Source organism: Epinephelus fuscoguttatus, linkage group LG20 (assembly GCF_011397635.1).
Source record: "Epinephelus fuscoguttatus linkage group LG20, E.fuscoguttatus.final_Chr_v1".
In the NCBI taxonomy this organism is placed as follows: domain Eukaryota; kingdom Metazoa; phylum Chordata; class Actinopteri; order Perciformes; family Serranidae; genus Epinephelus; species Epinephelus fuscoguttatus.
Genome location: NC_064771.1, coordinates 10,968,238 through 10,990,827, shown reverse-complemented (window position 1 = coordinate 10,990,827; position 22,590 = coordinate 10,968,238). Strand labels below are relative to the sequence as shown.

Genomic DNA, 22,590 nt, shown 5'->3' with positions numbered 1-22,590 from the left:
GTGCTGGTGATGTCATCTAGAGCCAGAGTCAACCAAACTTATCAGAAAAACAAACACTTCAAGATACATCATTGTGATAAGAACTGCCTCAAATGACCAAAACCATTTTTGAGAAAAATGTATCTGATGTCTAGCCAGCCCCCAGGAGGTGATCCAGATGTTTTGGCTTCACTTTTGGGGAGCTGCCATTTTGTCCCATCTTTAGATATAGTCTAGACCACTCAGCTGACAGACAACATTGTCCTCCCTAGAGCCACACTGCCAGCACAGCCAAAATCAAAGTGTCCTGTCTACTGATTTTATTCATGTTTATCTAAATTTAGTTTGTTTCACTGAGAGTGCATGTGCTCCCAGTATCTGCTGTACCGCAGTTGACAAAATGTCCATAAACGCCCACATATTTCAATATTCAATTAGTGTTTTCTGAATTGAAGAGGACGTAATCAGGGTATCGCTGATGTGCATGTGATCCGTCTATGTTCCTGTTTTGTTTCTCCTCGGTGCTCCAGGACAGCACACATTCTCGCATTAATTGGCTTGGCTGTGCACGCATCTGCATTTGTGCCTGGGTGCAGGCTGTCCTCCATTAAGCACAGCTGTACATTGATGCGATGGATCAACCACCAGCTGTCAATGAGGCTGATAGAATCCCAGTCCATACTGATGACACACTGGAGAGACTGAAATTACTTAACACAAGGTACTCCAAAGTACCATTTCCACACGTCGTGTTACGTAAGTTGTACATGGCACTCTTGTCTTCTGAGTGTATTCTTGGCATGTGGATAAGGGTGTGATAGGGTGAGGATTAGGGTGCTTCTAGCTTTTTTTTCCTGTTTTTTCTGCCTGGATGTTCCTCCGTTAGGGAACATCAAATGTCAGAAGCCTCAATCCCTCAGATTTAGGGATGTCCCGATCCAGCTTTTTCACTTCCGATCCGATACCGATATTACAGCCTTGAGTTTTGGCCGATACCGATCCGATCCAAGCGCGTATTATACATATTCACTTATTTTGTTGTCAGTCATGTTAGAAAAGGTTTGATCAAGCAATATTACTCTAACAAGAACAACTACTTAATCGGGTTAGTTAGAATGATCCACAACAGTTGGTATGAGAAACTGACCTGTTTATTGTTAACAGGGTTAAATAAATAAATTTTAAACTTGAACATTAACATTAAATAAAAAATACAGCTGGTTTGCTTTGGCTGCTTTGGCCCCTTAATAAATAGAAAATAAATCAACACAAGAAATCTTTAATAACAATGAAATTAAAATAGCAGCAAGACTCCACACGCTTGTGCTTTGGCCCCCTAATAAATAAAAAATAGATTAACACCACAAGACATTGTTGACATTTAACAAACAATGCAGCCTTTCCTTCTTAGTTATTTTTGTAGTGTCAGTGCCAGCTTGGTGCTGCTGTTTCCTGTGTGTTTGCATGCTGGCCTGGTGGATTGATAGTAAGTGCTGGAGCGGATCACTGGAATGGGCTGCTTGAATCGCGGAGCGCTGGGCTGATGCACGTTTTTTGCTAATATCGGCGGCCGATACCGATCCGAATATCGGATCGGGACATCCCTACTCAGATGTACAGTACAGGCCAAAAGTTTGGACACACCTTCTCATTCAATGCGTTTTCTTTATTTTCATGACTATTTACATTGTAGATTCTCACTGAAGGCATCAAAACTATGAATGAACACATGTGGAGTTATGTACTTAACAAAAAAAGGTGAAATAACTGAAAACATGTTTTATATTCTAGTTTCTTTAAAATAGCCACCCTTTGCTCTGATTACTGCTTTGCACACTCTTGGCATTCTCTCCATGAGCTTCAAGAGGTAGTCACCTGAAATGGTTTTCCAACAGTCTTGAAGGAGTTCCCAGAGGTGTTTAGCACTTGTTGGCCCCTTTGCCTTCACTCTGCGGTCCAGCTCACCCCAAACCATCTCGATTGGGTTCAGGTCCGGTGACTGTAGAGGCCAGGTCATCTGCCGCAGCACTCCATCACTCTCCTTCTTGGTCAAATAGCCCTTACACAGCCTGGAGGTGTGTTTGGGGTCATTGTCCTGTTGAAAAATAAATGATCGTCCAACTAAACGCAAACCGGATGGGATGGCGTGTCGCTGCAGGATGCTGTGGTAGCCATGCTGGTTCAGTGTGCCTTCAATTCTGAATAAATCCCCAACAGTGTCACCAGCAAAACACCCCCACACCATCACACCTCCTCCTCCATGCTTCACAGTGGGAACCAGGCATGTGGAATCCATCCGTTCACCTTTTCTGCGTCTCACAAAGACACGGCGGTTGGAACCAAAGATCTCAAATTTGGACTCATCAGACCAAAGCACAGATTTCCACTGGTCTAATGTCCATTCCTTGTGTTTCTTGGCCCAAACAAATCTCTTCTGCTTGTTGCCTGTCCTTAGCAGTGGTTTCCTAGCAGCTATTTGACCATGAAGGCCTGATTCGCGCAGTCTCCTCTTAACAGTTGTTCTAGAGATGGGTCTGCTGCTAGAACTCTGTGTGGCATTCATCTGGTCTCTGATCTGAGCTGCTGTTAACTTGCCATTTCTGAGGCTGGTGACTCGGATGAACTTATCCTCAGAAGCAGAGGTGACTCTTGGTCTTCCTTTCCTGGGTCGGTCCTCATGTGTGCCAGTTTTGTTGTAGCGCTTGATGGTTTTTGCGACTCCACTTGGGGACACATTTAAAGTTTTTGCAATTTTCCGGACTGACTGACCTTCATTTCTTAAAGTAATGATGGCCACTCGTTTTTCTTTAGTTAGCTGATTGGTTCTTGCCATAATATGAATTTTAACAGTTGTCCAATAGGGCTGTCGGCTGTGTATTAACCTGACCTCTGCACAGCACAACTGATGGTCCCAACCCCATTGATAAAGCAAGAAATTCCACTAATTAACCCTGATAAGGCACACCTGTGAAGTGGAAACCATTTCAGGTGACTACCTCTTGAAGCTCATGGAGAGAATGCCAAGAGTGTGCAAAGCAGTAATCAGAGCAAAGGGTGGCTATTTTGAAGAAACTAGAATATAAAACATGTTTTCAGTTATTTCACCTTTTTTGTTAAGTACATAACTCCACATGTGTTCATTCATAGTTTTGATGCCTTCAGTGAGAATCTACAATGTAAATAGTCATGAAAATAAAGAAAACGCATTGAATGAGAAGGTGTGTCCAAACTTTTGGCCTGTACTGTATTCCTGATGTGGTGCGTTCAAGCTCACTCAAGTGCCTGCATCTCAGATTTAAGTGGGCTGATAGGGACACAGGAGGAGCCTGTTATCTAAGCCTTGATTGAATTTGTCTCGGAGAGCTGCTAGTTCTGCCAAGCTGGTGCCACTCCTTGTACTCTCCTCATCCCAGCCTTCTGTTATTCCCATGCCTTGATTGATGATTAGATAACAACATCAGTAGTCTGTCTGCAGAACACCTGAGTATTTTTAGTGTACCCACTCACCCAGGGTTCATCATGTTGGATGATTGTTGGGAGCCTGCAGTCCCAGCGCTGCTTAAGACTAGAGCGTACTGGCATAAATGGCCTGCTAATGTGGATGGCGGAGGGTGCTTGTCATGTTTCCCACATGGTAATAAGATGTGTTCTTGGGTTTTAAATTAACCATGTGGTTCTTAAATGTAAACTTAAATGTTTTATGAGTTTAAAGCAGCCTGTGCAGTGTTAAAAAAAAAGTTAATTACAGAACAGCCTACTTTAGTCAGGCACAGCTGCATGTACAGAATAAATCAAATGTTCCCATATTTGTTAAGTTTGCCTGTATACATACGCCATATGTGTTTGCCTGTGCGTTTGTATGCCACCTTTGCATTTTCTTCTCCTCTTCTCAGGGTATGAAATTAGCACCTGCCATTGACAAATGCAGGAAAATTGTTGGCAGTGGCGTTTAAAACCATCAGGCCATCCATCACTTTGACAGGCAGAGAAAAAATTGAATTTAAACCAATAATTGTCAATAAAAAGATGAGTTGTATCGGCTATGTATGCTGTATTGAACACTGAATATCATTCTTAATCTTTATATTAAATTATGTCTAAATGGTCTAAGTGTTATTCCTTGATTTAGTGCTTTGATTTTAAAAGTGGCAGATACAATTTCTGAATAGCAAACCCAAAAACAAAAAAAGAAACTTGCCTGCCACATTTGCACAAAGTGAGAAAACTTAATGAGCCTGCCTCTGCTCCTGACCCAGGCAGTGAATGCATCACAATCACTTTTTGATTGCCCTCTTATCTTGCAAAACCATCAGTTTATTGTATTTTTGATTGGTTGGTTTTGCTGTAATTTCAGACCCCCAGTTATCCTCATTAACTCTTACTTCATGCTGTTTACATGGAGCTTGTGGAGGAAACAAATAATATGTGATTACACAATACTCGCTCACATAGGCCCACACCTGAGCCACCTCTTTGTTGGATACTAAAGAAAGTGTCTTTGTCATCGCTCACACTATATCTCTGATACGTTTTATAAGCAATTTTCTCTTCCACTCCTCCATGAGCACACACTGTATCTCTTTCTAACCCTTTATTTTACTTTGATGCAGTCATTCATCCTCAGTTGGAGCCTAAGCAGCAGTTTTCTTGAGGGTACTTGAATGGTTACGTGATGTTCCTCGTCTTCTTTTTGACACTACTAAATTCTTGTATTACTTGTCTTCCACTGAAGCTCGAAATAAAAAAATAGATAACATAATATGTAGAGATGCTCACGTCACAATAGATTTAAATGGAAAGGATCGCCTCAGGTATAGGTTGCATTTTCCAATACCCGATCCATCTATTTTGATGATATCGGGGCCGATATTCAATCCAGATATCAGATCAGTGCATCACTAATAATACATATTTCAACTTTTTAAATATGACAGAACAACTAAGAGTGAACTTACACAAAAGCTGAAGTAGTAAAAAGAACAAACCTACGCAGTGTAAAAATCTTGAAAACATCAGCTGTTCTGATATTAAATCAGTGTCGCCCTCAAAAAACACCTGAGCCACATTTTCAAACCAGTTTGATCTTAAGAGTCGGACTGGCCAGTCGGTTTCACACTTTACTCGACAGCCACTCCCAAGTGGAACAAAATGACACTAGGTCCCAACAGCATCTGACTGTCATGTTGCATTGCATAATGGGGACTCACTGTGGCAGTTATTTCTCGCAGTTCTATTAAATCATGTAAAACACATACCTACCAGCTGTGCTCTCGAGATCAGACTGCAGAGGTAAACACTTAATAAGATGAGTTAGTGTTTGCACTTTTTAAACAGAAAAATATGTTGTTATATTTACTGGAAATTACATACAATATAGCCAGCAGCAAGAAGGCTGTTGTCCAGCTAGCTGGCACTTTATTGAGGTATTTGTAGTGGCCAGTTAAGGCACCTCTTTCATTGGCTTCAAATCTAAAATGTTGCCATATTGGTGCAGTTTTAGTTTTCTTTGAGAATAACTCTGCCATGCCTCCTCTTGTCACCCCAAAAAACACAGGAGCTTTCTTGTAAACAAACACAATGTGTGCCACTTGCTCCCACCTCTACTGAAATTTGATCTGTTGCAGTGTTAGGGGCTGTCCACACCAACACAGGTATTTATAAAACCGTGACTCTTTGCTCAAGGTTTGGCCTTTCATCCACACTTATCCGCAGTTTTGGGCCCCTGTAACCGGAGTTATTTGTAGCCGGAGTCCAGGGTGAACTTTTTGGAAAAGTCCAGTGTCAGCAGTCATGTGTGGACAGGATAACTGCAGTCATTTTGTCTCGTCTCCATTGTATGACATCACAGTGTGCGACGTAAACAGAAAAGAGCTGTGTTATTACCCGATCTAGTGTGTGCGAGAGACGATTTGAGAATGGATCTAAACAAAATACTACTGCTATTTAGCAGCATATCAGCACTTTGTGGCTGTATCATACAACTAACGCTACTCAACCACATCCAGCAACAGAGGCGCACGAGTGTGCTATTACAGAGACTGCTCCTGCTGCATAATAGTACGCTTGTTTTTTTTTTCCGGTAATGACGTTTTACTGCCTTCTGCTTGACTACTTACAGTTAGGAGTTATATCGCCACCTACTGCTGTGGCATGTGTATTACATTGCTTGATAGTGGACTTCATGTGGATGGAGGTATTTTTATTACACTGCTCGTATGGACACAGATTTTTTAAAAACTGGAGGCCAAAAGAGTTCGGTTTTAAAAATACCCGTGCTCGTGTGGACTAGGCTTTAATGTTGCCGTGCTCAGCTCGTGGCCCGTCAGACACTAGTGGCTCCGTTAGTTTGTGTGTATACAAACATATATTATGTTTATCACATTTTCATATTAATTATTACAAATGCAGTACAAGTTGGTTGCTGATGTTTGCTACTTTTTTATTTTGCCAGAATGTGTCATGAAGACAAATGCCTATTTAATTGGTTTGCATAAAATCAAACCAGTTTAGGCCATGTTTACACGAAAACGATCCGCTGAAAACGGAATTGTTTCTCATTTTCGTTTTGAAAGAAGTTCTTTGTAATGACTTTGTAATGAAACAACACGTGCCTGCTCACATGCACTTCCTTCAACAGAGCAATGATGTATAAACAAACATATGGTAACCGCACAAACATTTGTCTGGAGGGATGACAAGGTGGAGTTGCTACAGTAAATCTACACTTTGCTGGAGAAGCGTTGATAAATTCAAAAGTGCAAGCAGCACAAACAAAGCTTGGGAGTCCGCCATTGTTGTTGTGATGGTCGACTTTCTTGCGCATGCCTAGTGACTGGAAGTGTAATGCGCACATGCGAAAAGTCTCCATTTTCAGAGCATATTGCAAGTTTACATGACAACGGAGATGGTGCCTTTTCCAAAAAATTGCACTCTCAAACCCATTTTCAAAGCGTTGCGTTTTCAGGCGCCCAAAATGACGCAGTCGTGTAAACAATCGTCCAAAACGCGACTAAAGTTTACCGTTTTAGGTTGAAATCATTGCCGTATAAACGGGACCTTAAACTCAAACACTGGACCAGTCTGGCAAAACTGGAAATTGGCCCAACTTTAGTGCCACCATGCTCTGTGAATAAAGAAGAGAGGATGATGACGCATATATGTGCTGTTATATCATGTCTCATGTTTAAAATGATACCACATTAAGAAGCATAACATCATCTTGTCAGATTCACAAACTACCTGCAAGGCTAATTCCATGCTATTTTCCCTCCATTGTTACTGTTAGCTGTCTGTCTCTCCCTGGCTTTCTGTTTGCGAAAGAGCAGACTATAATGTAATTAGTATTTAAACCTAACCTTAAAGTGAGTCAGAGAAGTGCTTAAATTGCTGGGCTTTAATTACACAACAATTTTCTTCTCTTGGCATGGATACAGAGAGAAAATAGGGATGAGAGAGACACTAAGGAAGAGGCTGCTGGCAGCAATGAAAATACAGCTGGGGGCAGAGGAACATGGAAAATGACACTGAAGATGCAGTTCTTTGGTCTGGTTCTCTAAAGAAACAAAGGCTAAGTACTTAACTCTTCATTAAAGTAAAAAGAAAACACGCATGGACATGGCTGCTTAGTGACTGATAGTCAAACACAGCAATAAACATATCTTGAAAAAGACTGTTCATGCTCAGCCTTTTCCCGTAGAGCTCACGAACTGGTGAGAATGCCATTTGAGTGGGTGTATCTGTGCAGTCACTAAAGCCCTCCTTTTAAACACCAGCACTTCTTTTCTCACCATATACAGTTTGTTTCCTTTCACCTTTATTCATATTCCTTTTTCTGCCTCTTCTCTCTTGGACACAGAAAGGGTGTTGCCATGGTAACATTTGTGTCCTTTTTGTTGCTGTGTTTTACAGTCCATCTACGCACTTCCTCAGCCCACAGTAAGTCAGTAATTTGGAGTTTGTCAGTTTATCAACAACTCTTTCACACAGTAATACCACAAGCAGATGGATTTGCCATGGACAGACAGATAAAATGCTTTTAATGTTGCATAACCAATAGGAGTTGAATAGTTCCTTTAATAGTGAGGTCAACAGTGGTACTTAGGATCTTTTGTTGTACAGTTACTGAAAGCTGTAATCAAACATCAATTGGGAGCTTCAGCAAGATAATTGAGCTGCCTGGTTAGCGCTTATGTACCAGCTGTCTCAGGGATGTATACATATAATAATAATATGAGTAGATAATTCCCTCTAAGTAAGCAGATGCGAGCAGCTTCTTGTTTGCAGTATTGTTTTTTGTTTTTCCCTGACAAGCAATTTTCTCATTTTGCCAAAGTATAACATTTAGCAAGGATCGTCACTGATAATTTTGCATCATTTTCGACCATATGTGCAATGGAGGGCAGGATAATATGGAGCTTTATCCCTATCTTTATTCAAGAGAGTGGTCTATCAGTTTGAGAGCATTATTTATTGATTTCATGTTCAAAAACCCTGCCCTCGCACTCAGATAGCCTCTGCTTGCCTTAGATCTACTCTGTTTCTGCTCAAACTGTGTGCTCGCACTCAGATACCATGTTGCTCGCACAGATTTCCTGCTCGAGCTTCGGCTTTTCTCCTCGCGCTCAAACTGTTTCTGTGCGCTCGCGGAATTTCTGCTCTCAGATTTCTGCCTTGTGCATTTATATATATATATATATATATATATATGTGTGTGTGTGTGTGTGTGTATATATATATATATGTATATATATATACATATATTTAAGCAATATGATGTGATTCGGTCATAGGCTCGAGACTGCAGGCCGAGTGCCAACAATTACAAACATACACCACTTTATTAGGTACACCTGTTCAACTGCTCATTAAATCAAATGGCTAATCAGTCAATCATGTGGCAGCAACTCAAAGCATTTAGGCATGTAGGCATGGTCAAGACGACCTGCTGAAGTTCAAGCTGAGCATCAGAATGGGGAAGAAATGTGATTTAAGTGACTTGGTGGCATGGTTGTTGGTGCCAGTAGGGCTGGTCTGAGTATTTCAGAAAATGCTGACCTACTATGATTTTCACGCAGGCATAACCATCTCTAGGGTTTACAGAGGATGGTCTGAAAAAGAGAAAATATCCAGTTAACTTCTCTGGGCGAAAATCCCTTGCTGATGTCAGAGGAGAATGGCCAGACTGGATCAAGATGATAAAAAGGCAGCAGTAACTCAAAAAAACACTTGTTACAACCAAGGTCTGCAGAAGACCATCTCTGAACAGACAACACGTCAAACCTTGAATAAGATGGGCTACAGCAGCAGAAGACCACACCGGATGCCACTCCTGTCGGCTAAGACCAGGAAACTGAGGCTACAATGCACAGGCTCAACAAAATTGGACAACTGAAGATTGGACAATCGTTCCCTGGTCTGATGAGTCTTGATTTCTGCTGGGACATTCAGATGGTAGGGTCTGAATTTGGAGTAAACAACATGAAAGCATGGATCCATCCTGCCTTGTATCAACGGTTCAGGCTGCTGCTGGTGGTGTAATGGTATGGGGCATATTTTCTTGGCACACTTTGGGCCCCTTAGTACCAACTGACCATGGTTTAAACACCACAGCCTACCAGAGTGTTGTTGCTGACCGTGTCCATTCCTTTATGACCACAGTGTACCCATCTTCTGATGGCTACTTCCAGCAGGATAACGCACCATGTCACAAAGCTCAAATCATCTCAAACTGGTTTCTTGAATATGACAATGAGTTCACTGTACTCCAATGGTCTCCACAGTCACCAGATCTCAATCCAGTAGAGCACCTTTGGGATGTGGGGGAAGGGGAGATTCACATCATGGATGTGCAGCCAAAAAATCTGGAGCAACTGCGTGATGCTATCATGTCAATGTGGACCAAAATCTCTGAGGAATGTTTCCAGCACCTTGTTGCATCTATGCGGCCAAGAATTAAGGCAATTCTGAAGGAAAAAGGGGTCCAACCTGGTACTAACAAGGTGTACATATTTTTTATTTTATTTTATTTTTTTTCATAGACACATAAAAACTATTTTATTTGATCTTAGCCTCCAACCATTACAGCCAACTGTTGAAATGAGTAATATGGCCCAGCACAGTTCTCACTTGTATTTTTCCTACTGTTAAAATCTGTTTACACCGTTCATTCACACCCAGCCACTCAGCTTTTATTTCGACTCTTTTAGACATTAGACTTTTTATTGGATGTGGGGTTCAAATACCAATCGTAGTTTATGATTTGATTAGTTTAGGTACATGATGAAAATATTCTGTTATTTTGTATAACCTTTGAGCACATACACTTTAATACGATTATGAGTATAAATGGCAGGAGAAAATAATTTAACACAGAATGAAGGAGGCGATCTCTAACAACTTCTAGTGTCGACCCTGAGTGATTGTGTTGTTCAAATACACAGTACACACACAAATCCAATCACTTGTAAATCATGATAGAGCACTTAAAGATAAGATTTGAAAAGCAAACAAAGGAAACACGTCTCATGAAGTCTCAAAAGGGACAAAACCATCAAGAAATGTACTCAGAATAAACATGATAAAGATCAGCAGACTAAAAATTACGCAGATGCTTTTCAACCAAGAACTCTCAGAGAAGGCCCCTGTTATGTTCATATACCCTGTCATGATTAAAAGAACGTTTGTATGGAGCGTGTGTTTTTGATTAAGTGTTGCTTTTTTCAGTTATTCAGTAATTTTTAAGGCTTCATGCCCTGCCAAGCACAGAAAAAAACACTTAACTTTCAGACATGATTGCTGTCTGAACACAGCGTTAGTCAGCCCCATCAGTCAGTCATTCACTCAATGACCTCATCACCCAGTCAGTATTTGCATCTACTAGAAGAGGCTCTCAGTCAGCCTGCACTTCTGAAAAGATTCTTAACTGTAAATATTTGAGCTGGGAAGCATTTCATTCTGTTTCTTTGTCCTTATTTTACTCTCTCTGTTTCTAATTAAAGCTAACACTGATGGTAGAGCGATGCTTAAAGGGATACAGATGTCAATACACCAACCACTACATTAAACACTAATTTTTCTGAGGTGATTTCAGCTTCAGTAAAAGGAAGAAAGACAGAAAGCTTTCAAGCCATTACTGTTGAGATTTCACGGTTGTTGGGATGAATTGTTTCTGACATTTTCAAATAGGAAAGAAACAGAGAAGAATGCCTGAATCACTAATTACTCTGCCACTGTGAGAAAAATATTTGAAACATTTGAGGAATCAACAACCCTCTTGTGGTCAAAGTTTTCAGTTAATAGGTAGAGCACTTTTAGTCAAAGCATCCAAACAACCAGCTTTTGGAGGAAGTGAAAGTAAGCAGTAACGTAGGCAGTAAGAAACTGAATGTATATAGCCTTTTCAAGTTTTCAATCAGAAAGAGTAGGGGCATTAACAAATAATGTCAACAAAGTGACTTAAAAACTGCTATAATTAAAAAAAAAAAAAATATTAACAATGGATAACAATGACTTTGTGTATGTGAAAGGAGTCATTCATAGTAAAAACCCAAACCTGTTCTCTGTAGCTTTTTTAGCATCTGTCAGCTAAATGTTAGTGTTTTGGTTGAGTCTCACCGCTCTCATCAGCATTGCTCCCAGTAGCAGCAGGCAGCTGTTTTCAGCAGCTAGCTGGTGAACACAGTGGAGCGTTCAGCAGCTAAGCCAGGTGCTTCCCTCAGGGTTTGTTGGAGACCAAAACAGACCAAAAAGAAGGGTGATTATTAGACTTACATTCATCAATTTAACAGAAAAACAACTCCAAATAAATGCTTATGCTGCTCAGTATTTGTTGGGTGTGTAAATAGAAAGACTGTAACTGTTTGGTTTGATACGACACAGTGGTGTCAAGTTTTCGAAACAGCACAAAAATGAGAAAATTCCTAGATTTTTAGAATGCTTAATTAATAAAAGCTAACAATACAAAGTGTGATGTTTTTTGACCCTTAACAATGATGGAGCTATACCTGTGACCCATCGTCTAGGGTGTCTGTATAGCAGCATACAGTATAAAACAAAAACAGCTCCTTATTAAATATAAAATGTAGTACTGTAGTTATAAACAAACACAAATAAACAGTTCTGTTTGTTAATTGACAGAAAAATGTCCTTTTTATTTAATGAATAACACATCACATTTTGGGCCTTTGTGTTTTTGCTACAAAGCAGGAATTATGGATTGGCTGAAATGGGCTCTTGAAGGAATATTGTGATGAAGCAGGAATACATCAAGCATTTTCGTAAAGCACTGACGTTACATTTTTCTCTCCATATCGGCAGCTGTAAATGTAAAGTTACCAGTTACCACAATGATGTCTTTTGTCCTGTTTGAGTCAGTTAGGAATGGCTGCCTATAGATAGCAGCCTTAGAGACAGGGTAAGGAGCTCAGAGATCCGGAGGGAGCTCGGAGTAGAGCCGCTGCTCCTTCACACCGAAAGGAGTCAGTTGAGGTGGTTCGGCATCTGATCAGGATGCCTCCTGGGCACATCCCACTGGAGGTGTTTCAGGCATGTCCCACTTGTTGGAGGCCTGGGGGGCAGACCCAGAACATGCTGGAAGGATTACATATCTCATCTGGCCTGGGAACTTGCTGGGGAGAGGGATGTCTGGGGTGCTTTGCTTGGCCTGCTGCCCCCGTGTCCGGCCCCTGATAAGCTGATGAAAATGGATGGATATTAATATATTGCCCAGCTCTATGCTAAATGTGCTGCCTTACTGAATTCTTTGAACAGTGCATAGTTGTAATAGGATTTGCAGTTTTCGGTCAGTCCCTTGATCTTGTGTCAGCGGGTCAGATCAGGTTGCGGAACTTCTTGGTCATATGTGTGACCGGTGGGGCAGGTGCAGTATTGCATGTTACGGTTCTGACTTGGGAGTGGGTTTTGAAATCAGACCCATGCAGGACTCTGCCCCTAAGTGGCCAAAAAGTGGCTCTGATGTAACATGACAAACTTTGTCACAAAGACAGCTAATTTTAGGTTGCAAGCTATGTAGCAGTGTTTTCAATCTATCCATATACTGACATACTTTCTGTTGATGCAGTTTGTTTTTAGTTTGTCACCGCTTTCCCAGCTTTTCCCTTCAACATATTAAGGAGCATAACCCCCCGCAATTTTGATAACTACTTGATGTGATTTTTAACACCATCATCTCACAACCTCTGCTTTCTGTCTCTCTGTCATTTGTCAGGTGGCGAGATGGGAGCACCATACGCGGTCACTCTCCAAGCTCTTTGGTAGCCCTTATCTGGCCTGTTACTGCCTGGGCTTTGTCATCATTCTGCTCAATGTGTACCGCAGCCACAGGTGATGCACAAACTTTTTTTCCTCATTCTGCTCAATTCATGTCGTTTTATCCTTCATTTCCATCCATATTAGTTCAGTTTTGGTCAATCAAGATTTTAGTAGAAGCATTATTGCATAATTAACTATCACACTTATGCTTCATTATTGTAAATAAATTAAGTGGACATGACTGTTAGTTTCAAAGTGTGTACAGATTGACGGTGAGGGAGTTTTAAGTGCCCACCCCAGCCTGCTGACTCACAATGTAAAATGCAGAATGAAGGCCAATCTTATATAACTTCCTTCTCAATAACCCATTTTTCCTATGTTTTTGTTTATGCTCAATACTTCACCCAGATGAGCAACTATGACAAACCTTTCAGTTCAGGTGCTAGCACGCAGCACTCTTTTTTTCCCTTTCCATTTCTTCCTCTTCTTCTGTATTCCATTCCTGGGTCCTTTTTTCCCATCTCCCACCACTGCTGCTCTTTTCTTCCTTTCTCTCATCCTAATCTGTACCCACGGTCCTGTATGTGCCAGTGTCACCCCACGCCTGCTGTCGCAGCACCACAGCACCCAGTGGAAGCACACACTCCCACAGTGCATCAAAATGGTGACAAAGCACCCTCAACAAAACCATGCATATACAGTATGCCAGTGGCAAGAGATTTATTTATTTTTCCCTCTCTCAAAGGATGTCTGTGATGTCTGTTGCCGGGCAACGCTTTTGGAACAAGCTGCTTCGAAGCGATAAATTGGCTTGCCAGTTTTCTCTTGTGCTTCTGAAGAGAATATTGATCAACACACAGTGCAACATGAGAAACTAAAAATAGTAGTAGCACATAGCACTTCATTTACTCAGACGGGCTAGGAACAGGAAATGTGAATGAGCCGAATAATGGCTAGAATGCTCCGTTGTAATGAAAGTAACTCTTTGAAATATACAATTTAGAATGCTTTTAGGTTCTCTGTTGCAATGTTACAGCCAAAAATTCAATTAATTGCTTGGAAAATGTAGAAATTTTTTGTACTTTTTTGGCAGGCAAATTTAAAAGCAAATCCCTTTCAGCACTATTAATGGAAAACTGTCAGTTGAGCTAGGGTGTAGGGTGTGACTACAGACTGCATCCACTTTATTCCTGAGGGTGCCACTGTATAAATGTAAATGACTATGGTTGCAGCTTACGGTGAGATTGGGGAAGTAGCAGTAAGGGAGCAATCATACCGAGATGAAACGCTAAAAACGCGACACCAGTAAAACCATTGTTTTCCTATGAAACAGCGCGTCTGACCGGCATTCAAGCGTCTTTTTAGACGGGCGTTTTTCCGGCATCTTTTTAGACATGCGTTTTTAGACGCACGTAGACGCTGAAAAGTTAAAATATTTTCAACTTTTTGAGCATCAGACGCCAGTAGCTAGTGCGCATTGAATAAGCGCTTCCAGACTGCTAGAAAAGGATTTCAGCAGGCTTAAATCTATGCAGTGTTTCACTCAGTAGAACTCAGATTTTATAAATGAGCCATTATGAAAACATGTAAACTGCGTCTGTAAGGCAGACAAAGCAGATTAATAAAATTCATTAATTGACAAAAATTAATACTAAGCCAAAATACAAGTCAAATATTCTCCACATGTGTTAGTGTGTTAGTTATCACCAGGGCGTTGGCGGCGGATCCTTTGAGTTCTGTGGATTGCCGTAGCAACAGATCCCACAGATGCTCGATCTGATTGGGATCTGGTGATTTTGGAGGCCAGGTTGATGCCTTTAGCTCTTTGTCATGTTCCTGGGGCCATTCCTGTTCTGCGATGTGGCATGGTGCGTTGTCCTGCTGGGGAGGTCACTGCCATCGGGTAGTGCCAGTGCCATTAGGGGGTGCGCTTGGTCTGTGCTGTTGTTTGGGTAGGTAGTGCCAAGTGTCAAGTGGCAACCACATGAATTCCAGGACACAAGGTTACCCAGCAGAACACTGACTTCACTGATCATCATGAATCAGCAGACTGTTGTTGCTGCCTTTACATTTGTTTTTATAGAGATGGTTTTATTTAACTTTCCGAACTTTCAGCATTTCCAGAGTGAGTCATTACTGTATTCATTCTAGGAGTTCAAGGCAGTGTGTTATGCCTGCTGTGTAATAATGATCTGCCGTTCATAGCAGTTAATCTGGATGAGTCACGTCACAGTTGGTGAATAGAATGCTAACTGAATGGTGACATTGTTAGAAATTTATAAAGACTGATCATGTGTAGTATTTTGTGCAGTGCCATCCCTGCGGTGTGGATGCTGGGCAGTATGAAACATGATTGATCTCTCTACTCTGTAGTCCACTCTGCTGCCCAGTGGCAACTTGATTAGCTGCTTATTAAAAGAAAACCACATTAAGGGCTACCACTGCTTTGCTTAATGTGAGGGAGAGAAAAGTTCAGGTGGGGTGTCTTTTTGGCCAGTCTCTCTCTTTCTCCTCTGGCTCCTCTCATTTGGTTTGAAGACTCTGCCTACTTTTTAAACTTTTTGTTTGTCTTATGAGAGCAGTATTCTCGTCCTCCATCCATAGTCTTTTGGTTTTGGGTCTGAGTGCTTGTCCTTTGTGCATTTTGGTTTAAGGTGTTTGGTTACTGGAGTTTTTTCCCAATCTCAACGGTGTGTTTGTTGCAGCTTGACCTCTTAATGTGGCAGTGAAAGCAGGTAGAGTTGCCACACTACGTACTAGCCTGCTTTGAAACCTAAACCTATTCAAAAAACATGGATCACAGGACTTAACAACTACTGACCCGTCGCCCTGACCTTGTCGGTAATGAAGTCCTTTGAGGGCCTTGTTTTGGCCCACCTCAAGACCATCCCCAACTCACACCTGGAACCCCTGCAATTTGCCCACAAAGCCAACAGATCTATCATCAGCGCACTCAACATGGCCCTCGTCCATCAGCAGCTAGACTCCCCAGGAACCTCTGCCAGGATCTTGTTTGTGGATTCCAGCTCTGCTGTCATTTCTATCTTCCATTCTCTGCAGCAGGACAAGCTCTCCAAGTTGCATGTGTCTGACTCCATCTGCAGGTGGATCAGTGACTTCCTGTCTGACAGGAAGCAGCATGTTAACCTAGGAGAAACACCTCTGTGACTCCTGGACCATCAGCACTGGTTCCCTTCAAGGCTGCCTCCTTGCCCTCTGCTCTAAATTCTATATACTAACAGCTACACCTTCAGTCAGCCACTATGTCAAGCCCCTGAAGTTTGGGGATGATATCACCCTCACCAGACTTATCTCGAGTTGGGATGAGTCCGCATACAGGTGTGAGATTGTCCATCCAGTGACCTGACCTCTTAAGACAGTGGAGATGATTGTGGGTTTCAGGAAGAATGCAGCCCCACTGCCCCCCTTCAGCCTGTGTGACTCCCCAGTTGACGCTGTGGAGTCCTTCTGTTTCCTCAGCTCCTTCATGACTCAGGACTTTAGGTGGGAGCTGAACATCAGCTCCTTCATCAGAAAGGCACAGCAGAGGATGTACTTCCTGTGGCAGCTGAAGTTCAACACGCAAAAGACAATGATGTTGCACTTCTGCACATCATTGAGTCCATCCTCACCTCCTCCATCGCCAGCTGGTACGCTCCTGCCAGAGCCAAGGACAAAGGCAGTCCGTAGTGTATCATACACTCTGCTGAGAAGTTAATGTGCTGCAATCTGCCATCCCTCCAGCACAGATGGACAGCAGACGAAAGGATGGAAGCATAACGGTCAAGCTCAGGTTCCCCCCTGAAAGACATTGGTAGCTCTGTCTGCACTGTTGCCACTGTTAGTCTTGTTTATGTTGTTAGCACCATTAGCTTCTAGCCGTCACTCAGCCACCTCCATGTTAAGAGCCGTGTGCAGACAATTCCCACCTAGACTCTGAATGATAGAAATGCTCTGAATGTTGTATAGAGCTATTTAAATGGTCAGTGTCAGTTACCTTCCCGTCTGCTAGTGCCATGTAGTCAGGAATCTACAGGTTCAGGGTCTTGACGCAAACACTGACATGATGCATTGTCTTATGATTGGAGTGTTATGGAGTCAGGGAGTTGGCCTTGACGCAGTGTTATAGAGTCATAGGATGGGCAGAAACACTGACTGATCTCTTGTGTATTGCCCCTCATGTAGGTTTTCGCTCTGCCTTTCGCCTTACTCACTATAATCCTGATTGTCTACCTGGCTCCTCTTGAAGATGCTTCCTCTGGTACTGAAGTCACTATTCTCTAAAGGGTGTACAAGCAGAAAGAAATAAGCTGGGATAGTGGTGGGGTTTTGTCATTGGAGATTGGTGGGAAGTTCACTTTGGTTGTGTGTACTATATGAAGGTTAGCCTTTGGCTTTTAAGGGACAACATTATACGCACTACATTATATGACCTTGTTAAGAAAGTCAATTAAAGCGTGACATTCCCCTGCAAATAAATAGCAGTAGTCAATATTATGCGTTCAGACTTTGCCTATTTATATCCGAAGGCTATGCAGCCCTAATGAACTATAAACACCTGATTTATTATTTGACACGAAGCAATACATAACGTTTTGATTGCTCTGCGCAAAATGACTCTATTTCCTGAGGGGTTGATGTGGTTAATGATCATAGCAAAGACTAACAATTGCCTCTCCACATGCTGATATTTATAGCTCCTCTGGCATTAAAAAATCAAAAACAGTTCCATTAAATGATGCAAGTTAAACTACGGATCTCAACTTTTATTTGCAGCTCAAGTTCTCAAAGAGCCATTCAGGTCATTTCAGTGAAATAAACTTTATTACATCTCAATTTTGTTGGAAAACATTGAAGATATGGATGTTTCTCAGCCAGCTCATTGCATAACTGAGACAAAAACAAAGTAAAAACAATGCCCTCTCATTGAGAGCTGTGTAATCATATGATGCAAAGGGCTGGTTTCTTATATTTCAAAACATGTGGCCTTTGTTCTCTGGATATCTCCTACTGAAGGAAATCTTATTAAACAAACATACACATTCCGATATCTTCTGAGGCCCTGTCTACACATATACAGATATATATTTTCCCCCTCCCCTTGAAACAATAATGTCCACCTGGCGCTCATTTTACAAAATATCTCCATCCATTATAGAATGCAAAAACTTGAAATGCTTGCCGGTGTTAGCTGTCTTCAGTAGTTTCCCCTTGTTGCAAAGGCAGTGAAGTGCACAGTCTAATGATACCTTCCACACAACAATGACTGGTGGCACTCTGGACATGCTAAAGTGTTCCAAAAACATTGGGTGCAGCAGACAACTCCATTCATCCCTCAAAATACACCTCTTTAAAACTGCCTACAACCTCTAAATTCAGTGTACTTTGCCCTTTCTGGACTATTTCCCTCCCTACCTTCCTATGGATTTTTTTTTTTTTTTTTGGATTGCTCTTGTTCTCTATAAAGCGTATTTGAGTATCCTGAAAAGTTCTGTATAAATCCAATATATTACTATTATTAGTATTATTGTGAATTGGTGCAGCAGTACTTAGTTTAAGTGTGGTTATTAGACCAAGCAGTGCTAACAAAACGTTAGCAAACTGGTAGTCCACCATTATTGTTGTTTCAAGCATGTGCTCATTACTCAAAGCATTTTAAAAATCGTATTTTTAGTGACCTCATGCTCTGTTTGTGTGTGGATGAAAAAAAATCCATTTTCTTACATTTACTTCTGTTTTTTGTATGTAAAGATTCAATGTTTGGCCAATTCGATACAGAGTGATAAGGAAAAGAGAGAAAGTTGAAGAGGTGAGAAAGATGCACAAAAAAATACAAAATACAATGACCCCTGAATAATATGATGCATATCACCACTAATAAAGATTGGTACTCACACAGAGCCTTTAGCAACTGCAGCCTTTCCAGCTGCACTAGCGTAGCGCATATGGTTTCCATAGGACACTGTAACCAAAGGCGTAGGAATGAGTTTAACTTTGGGGGGGGACATATATCGGAAACCTGACAGATCCGTAAATGGTTTGAGGAAATTATGTCTGCCATAATCAGGGATGGAAAATGTCACTGAATGGTATATAAAACAATTTGCTTTCAAAAACAAAATGCCCCAAGTGGTGAAAAGGCTGCTTTTTTAAAAATATTTAGCATCATATTTTTTTCTAAACAAAGAAAAGCTCATTTTAGCCCTGAAGTGGTTCAGACTGCGTCATTTTACCAACAAAGATAACTTCACATTTATATTATTCTATTGTAACAACAGATTTATGTTCTCATCATAAACAGACAACATATCACATGATTTACACGTGTTTCCTATGTATTTTCTTCGTATCTAGAAATATATAAAGTACCACAGATCTTATAATGTGATACAGGTACAGATCAGTGCTGAATACTAAAAAGACTGACACTAAAAACATTCACAGATCTAAAAGTATGAATGCATGTATTCAAATACATGACTTGCACACTCTTATATCCTATATGCACAACATACAAAAATAGCTAGAAAATATTTTTTTTTACAAAAAACAGAAAAAATATTTTATAAATGATACTGAGATTTGGTGATGGTTTATTTCTACCAATTACTCTTTTTATATCTCCATCTTAATTCATGAAAAAATGTAAAAGAAAATACTTTGACTTTTTTTTTAACATATCTCAATCAATGACAATGATGTTACTGATCACTTTCAAATTGATTGATTAATTTATTTAACAAGTCACCTTTCTAGATACTGGAGGTGTGTACTCGTTTTCAAGTTACATGGGTTAATAGAGCAATCGTGTTTAGTGTCAAATCGCTTTTTTTCCATTGTTGGAAAGTCTGTCATATTTTCGCCAGCCAACGTTAGCTAGTAACATTAATGGTTACAACGTTAAAGTTTACCTAGCAAGAGTGTACAAGTTAGATGTTGAATCAAAACATCAGCTCAGCATCAACAGGTCTAGACAGAAAAATTTGATACAATAAAGATACCAGTCAACAGTGGGGCTGATATTAGAGAAGCTACAAAAGTTTGAGAGATGATCACGGCAATGAAGTCACAGTGGAAATGCATGTAGTTTGGTGTACACATACAGTGGTCCACAGGAAAAACATCATTACAGTTCCCAATCCCAACAAACAAACACACTGATTGACCAGCAGACTAATTACTCAACAGCTTTATTATTGTGCTGCTTATTGCCTACCTAATTAACTTACGAATACACTGACTGACTCACTGGCGTGCTGAGTAGCTGACTGACGACCACTTCTATTTATAGCTCCACTACTGATTTACAGCCTGATTGACAGGCATGCAGAGGATTCAGAGAATGTATTTTTATCTTCTAAGCACACAGCAGTGATGCTCTCCACTGATTATATTCAATAATAATAAACCTCTGGGGAAAGCTCAGAGGGCTCTAACAAGTCATTTTTGTAATTAATTGTGTGTGTTTAATTGGCGCTCTTGCTATTAGCAGAAAGCCTAATGAGATAAGAGGATTGGGATTTGCACAGTTAAAAGTAGTAAATGTAAAAATGTTACACCTCTACTCCCTCTGTATTAGGAAATATTCAAAGCTAAATAAAGACCATACCAAACATATACTAATATGATCAGTGTTTTGGAACTGTGTGCATGTTAAAGGGATAGTGCACCCAAAAATGAAAATTCCGCCATGGTCTACTCACCCATATGCCGAGGGAGGCTCAGGTGAAGTTTTAGAGTTCTCACATCCCTTGTGGAGATCCAAGGGGAGAGCGGGTAGCGACACAACTCCACCTAATGGAGGCTTAAGGCACCCCAGATTCAAACGTCCAAGAACACATAATTGAAACCACAAAATATCTCCATACTGCTCGTCCGTAGTGATCCAAGTGTCCTGAAGCCCCGACATAAAAAGTTGTTTTGAAAAACGTCATTTGAACTCTGTTTTTAGCCTCATTGCAGCCTGTAGCTCTAACTGCCATTCTCACGTGTGCGCACTTGCGCGTGAGACCACCGCGTTCATGTGTGTTCACGTGCTTTCTCTGGTCTCACACGCAAGCGCGCACATGTGGCTGTGACTTTTAAGATACTTTTATACTCTTTTACATTCATATAAGTGCATATATGTGAGTTTTTTAAACTTGCGAAAAGCCGTTAAAATTGGGCAATACACTCCTTTCCCATTGCCAGTGGACCAGACCTGTGAATACTGCTGTGAGTATGACTTTCTGTTTTTTTTTTGTTTGTTTTTCCTTTTTTTCCCTCGATCTTGGGTTTGTATTGATATTTGTATATGGTTTAGTAATAAAAGAATTTAAAAAAGAAGATTTTTTGAAAAACGAAAAGAATGAAATATATCATCACTGAATGAAAAAAACAAATCAGAAAAGATACTTTCAGACAGTGAGTGAGTGCCACTGCTGCTTCCACCGACTTCCGCTGGGTTTATGATGGTTCAACCTTTTGAGCCTGCCTACTTTACGCGTGACCATGGCAACTACAGAATCCACTGCAAGGGAATAGAAAAGACATTTCATGTCTTTGGAATGCTTCACAAGTAGAAAGGACATTTCAGGAATCTGTTTTTGTCAGAATGTAATAAAAGGTGTCAGTACAGTTGTTGTACACTGCTAAAGGGAATGCAGGTCAGGCTGCTGTATTGACGTGGAATGTAAGAGGTATTGGGGTGTGTAGGCACTTGACCGAGACCCTAATACACCTAGACTGTTCTGGTTTGTAATCCTGCCAGTATGAAGGGAAGCCTACCTATGTCTCACTGCTGCAAGTTGAAATGTATCACGGTTTAAAATCTTGATACATTTTTTCATAATTGAACTAGAATTACTACCTTGCAATTGTATGCCTCTGCAAAAATGTCAAGTTGCGAAAATGTGGATATGTCACATATAGTATCTTCCCCCTGACAGCACAGAGGATCTATACAATCATCACAGTTTCAAGATGGGCACTCAAGATTAGTGTCACCAATTCAGTATCTGACCAAATGTCTCTCCTTTTCCTCCTGAGATATGATGTTGAATCCAAAAAGTGTTCTTGTTCTTGTGATGTTACAGTGAAGTTGACCTTTGATCTTTTCAATGAAAAATGTCATCACGTCATTATTTCATCACTCCAGACATTTTTCGTAAAATTTTGTCATAAGTAGCACATACATTTCTGAGATATGACCAAAAACATGTTTTGTTAGGTCCCAGTGACCTTTGACCGTGGATGTTTGTGCCAAATTTAAAGAAATTCCCTCAAGGTGTTCTTGAGATACTGTGTTCACTAAAATGCAACAGACAAGGTCACAGTGACCTTGAGCTTTAACCACCAAATTCT

At 40.8% G+C, this 22,590-nt stretch overlaps 1 protein-coding gene across 1 annotated transcript in view; it reads left to right on the top strand.

Moving 5' to 3' along the window:
* pemt (phosphatidylethanolamine N-methyltransferase) overlaps window positions 1-22,590 on the top strand; it is a 100,696-nt gene that overhangs the window by 34,682 nt on the left and 43,424 nt on the right. The window contains exon 3 of the mRNA XM_049563492.1: window positions 13,205-13,320. Within this exon, the coding sequence (XP_049419449.1) occupies window positions 13,205-13,320 (116 nt within the window). The remainder of the gene's footprint in view (window positions 1-13,204; window positions 13,321-22,590) is intronic.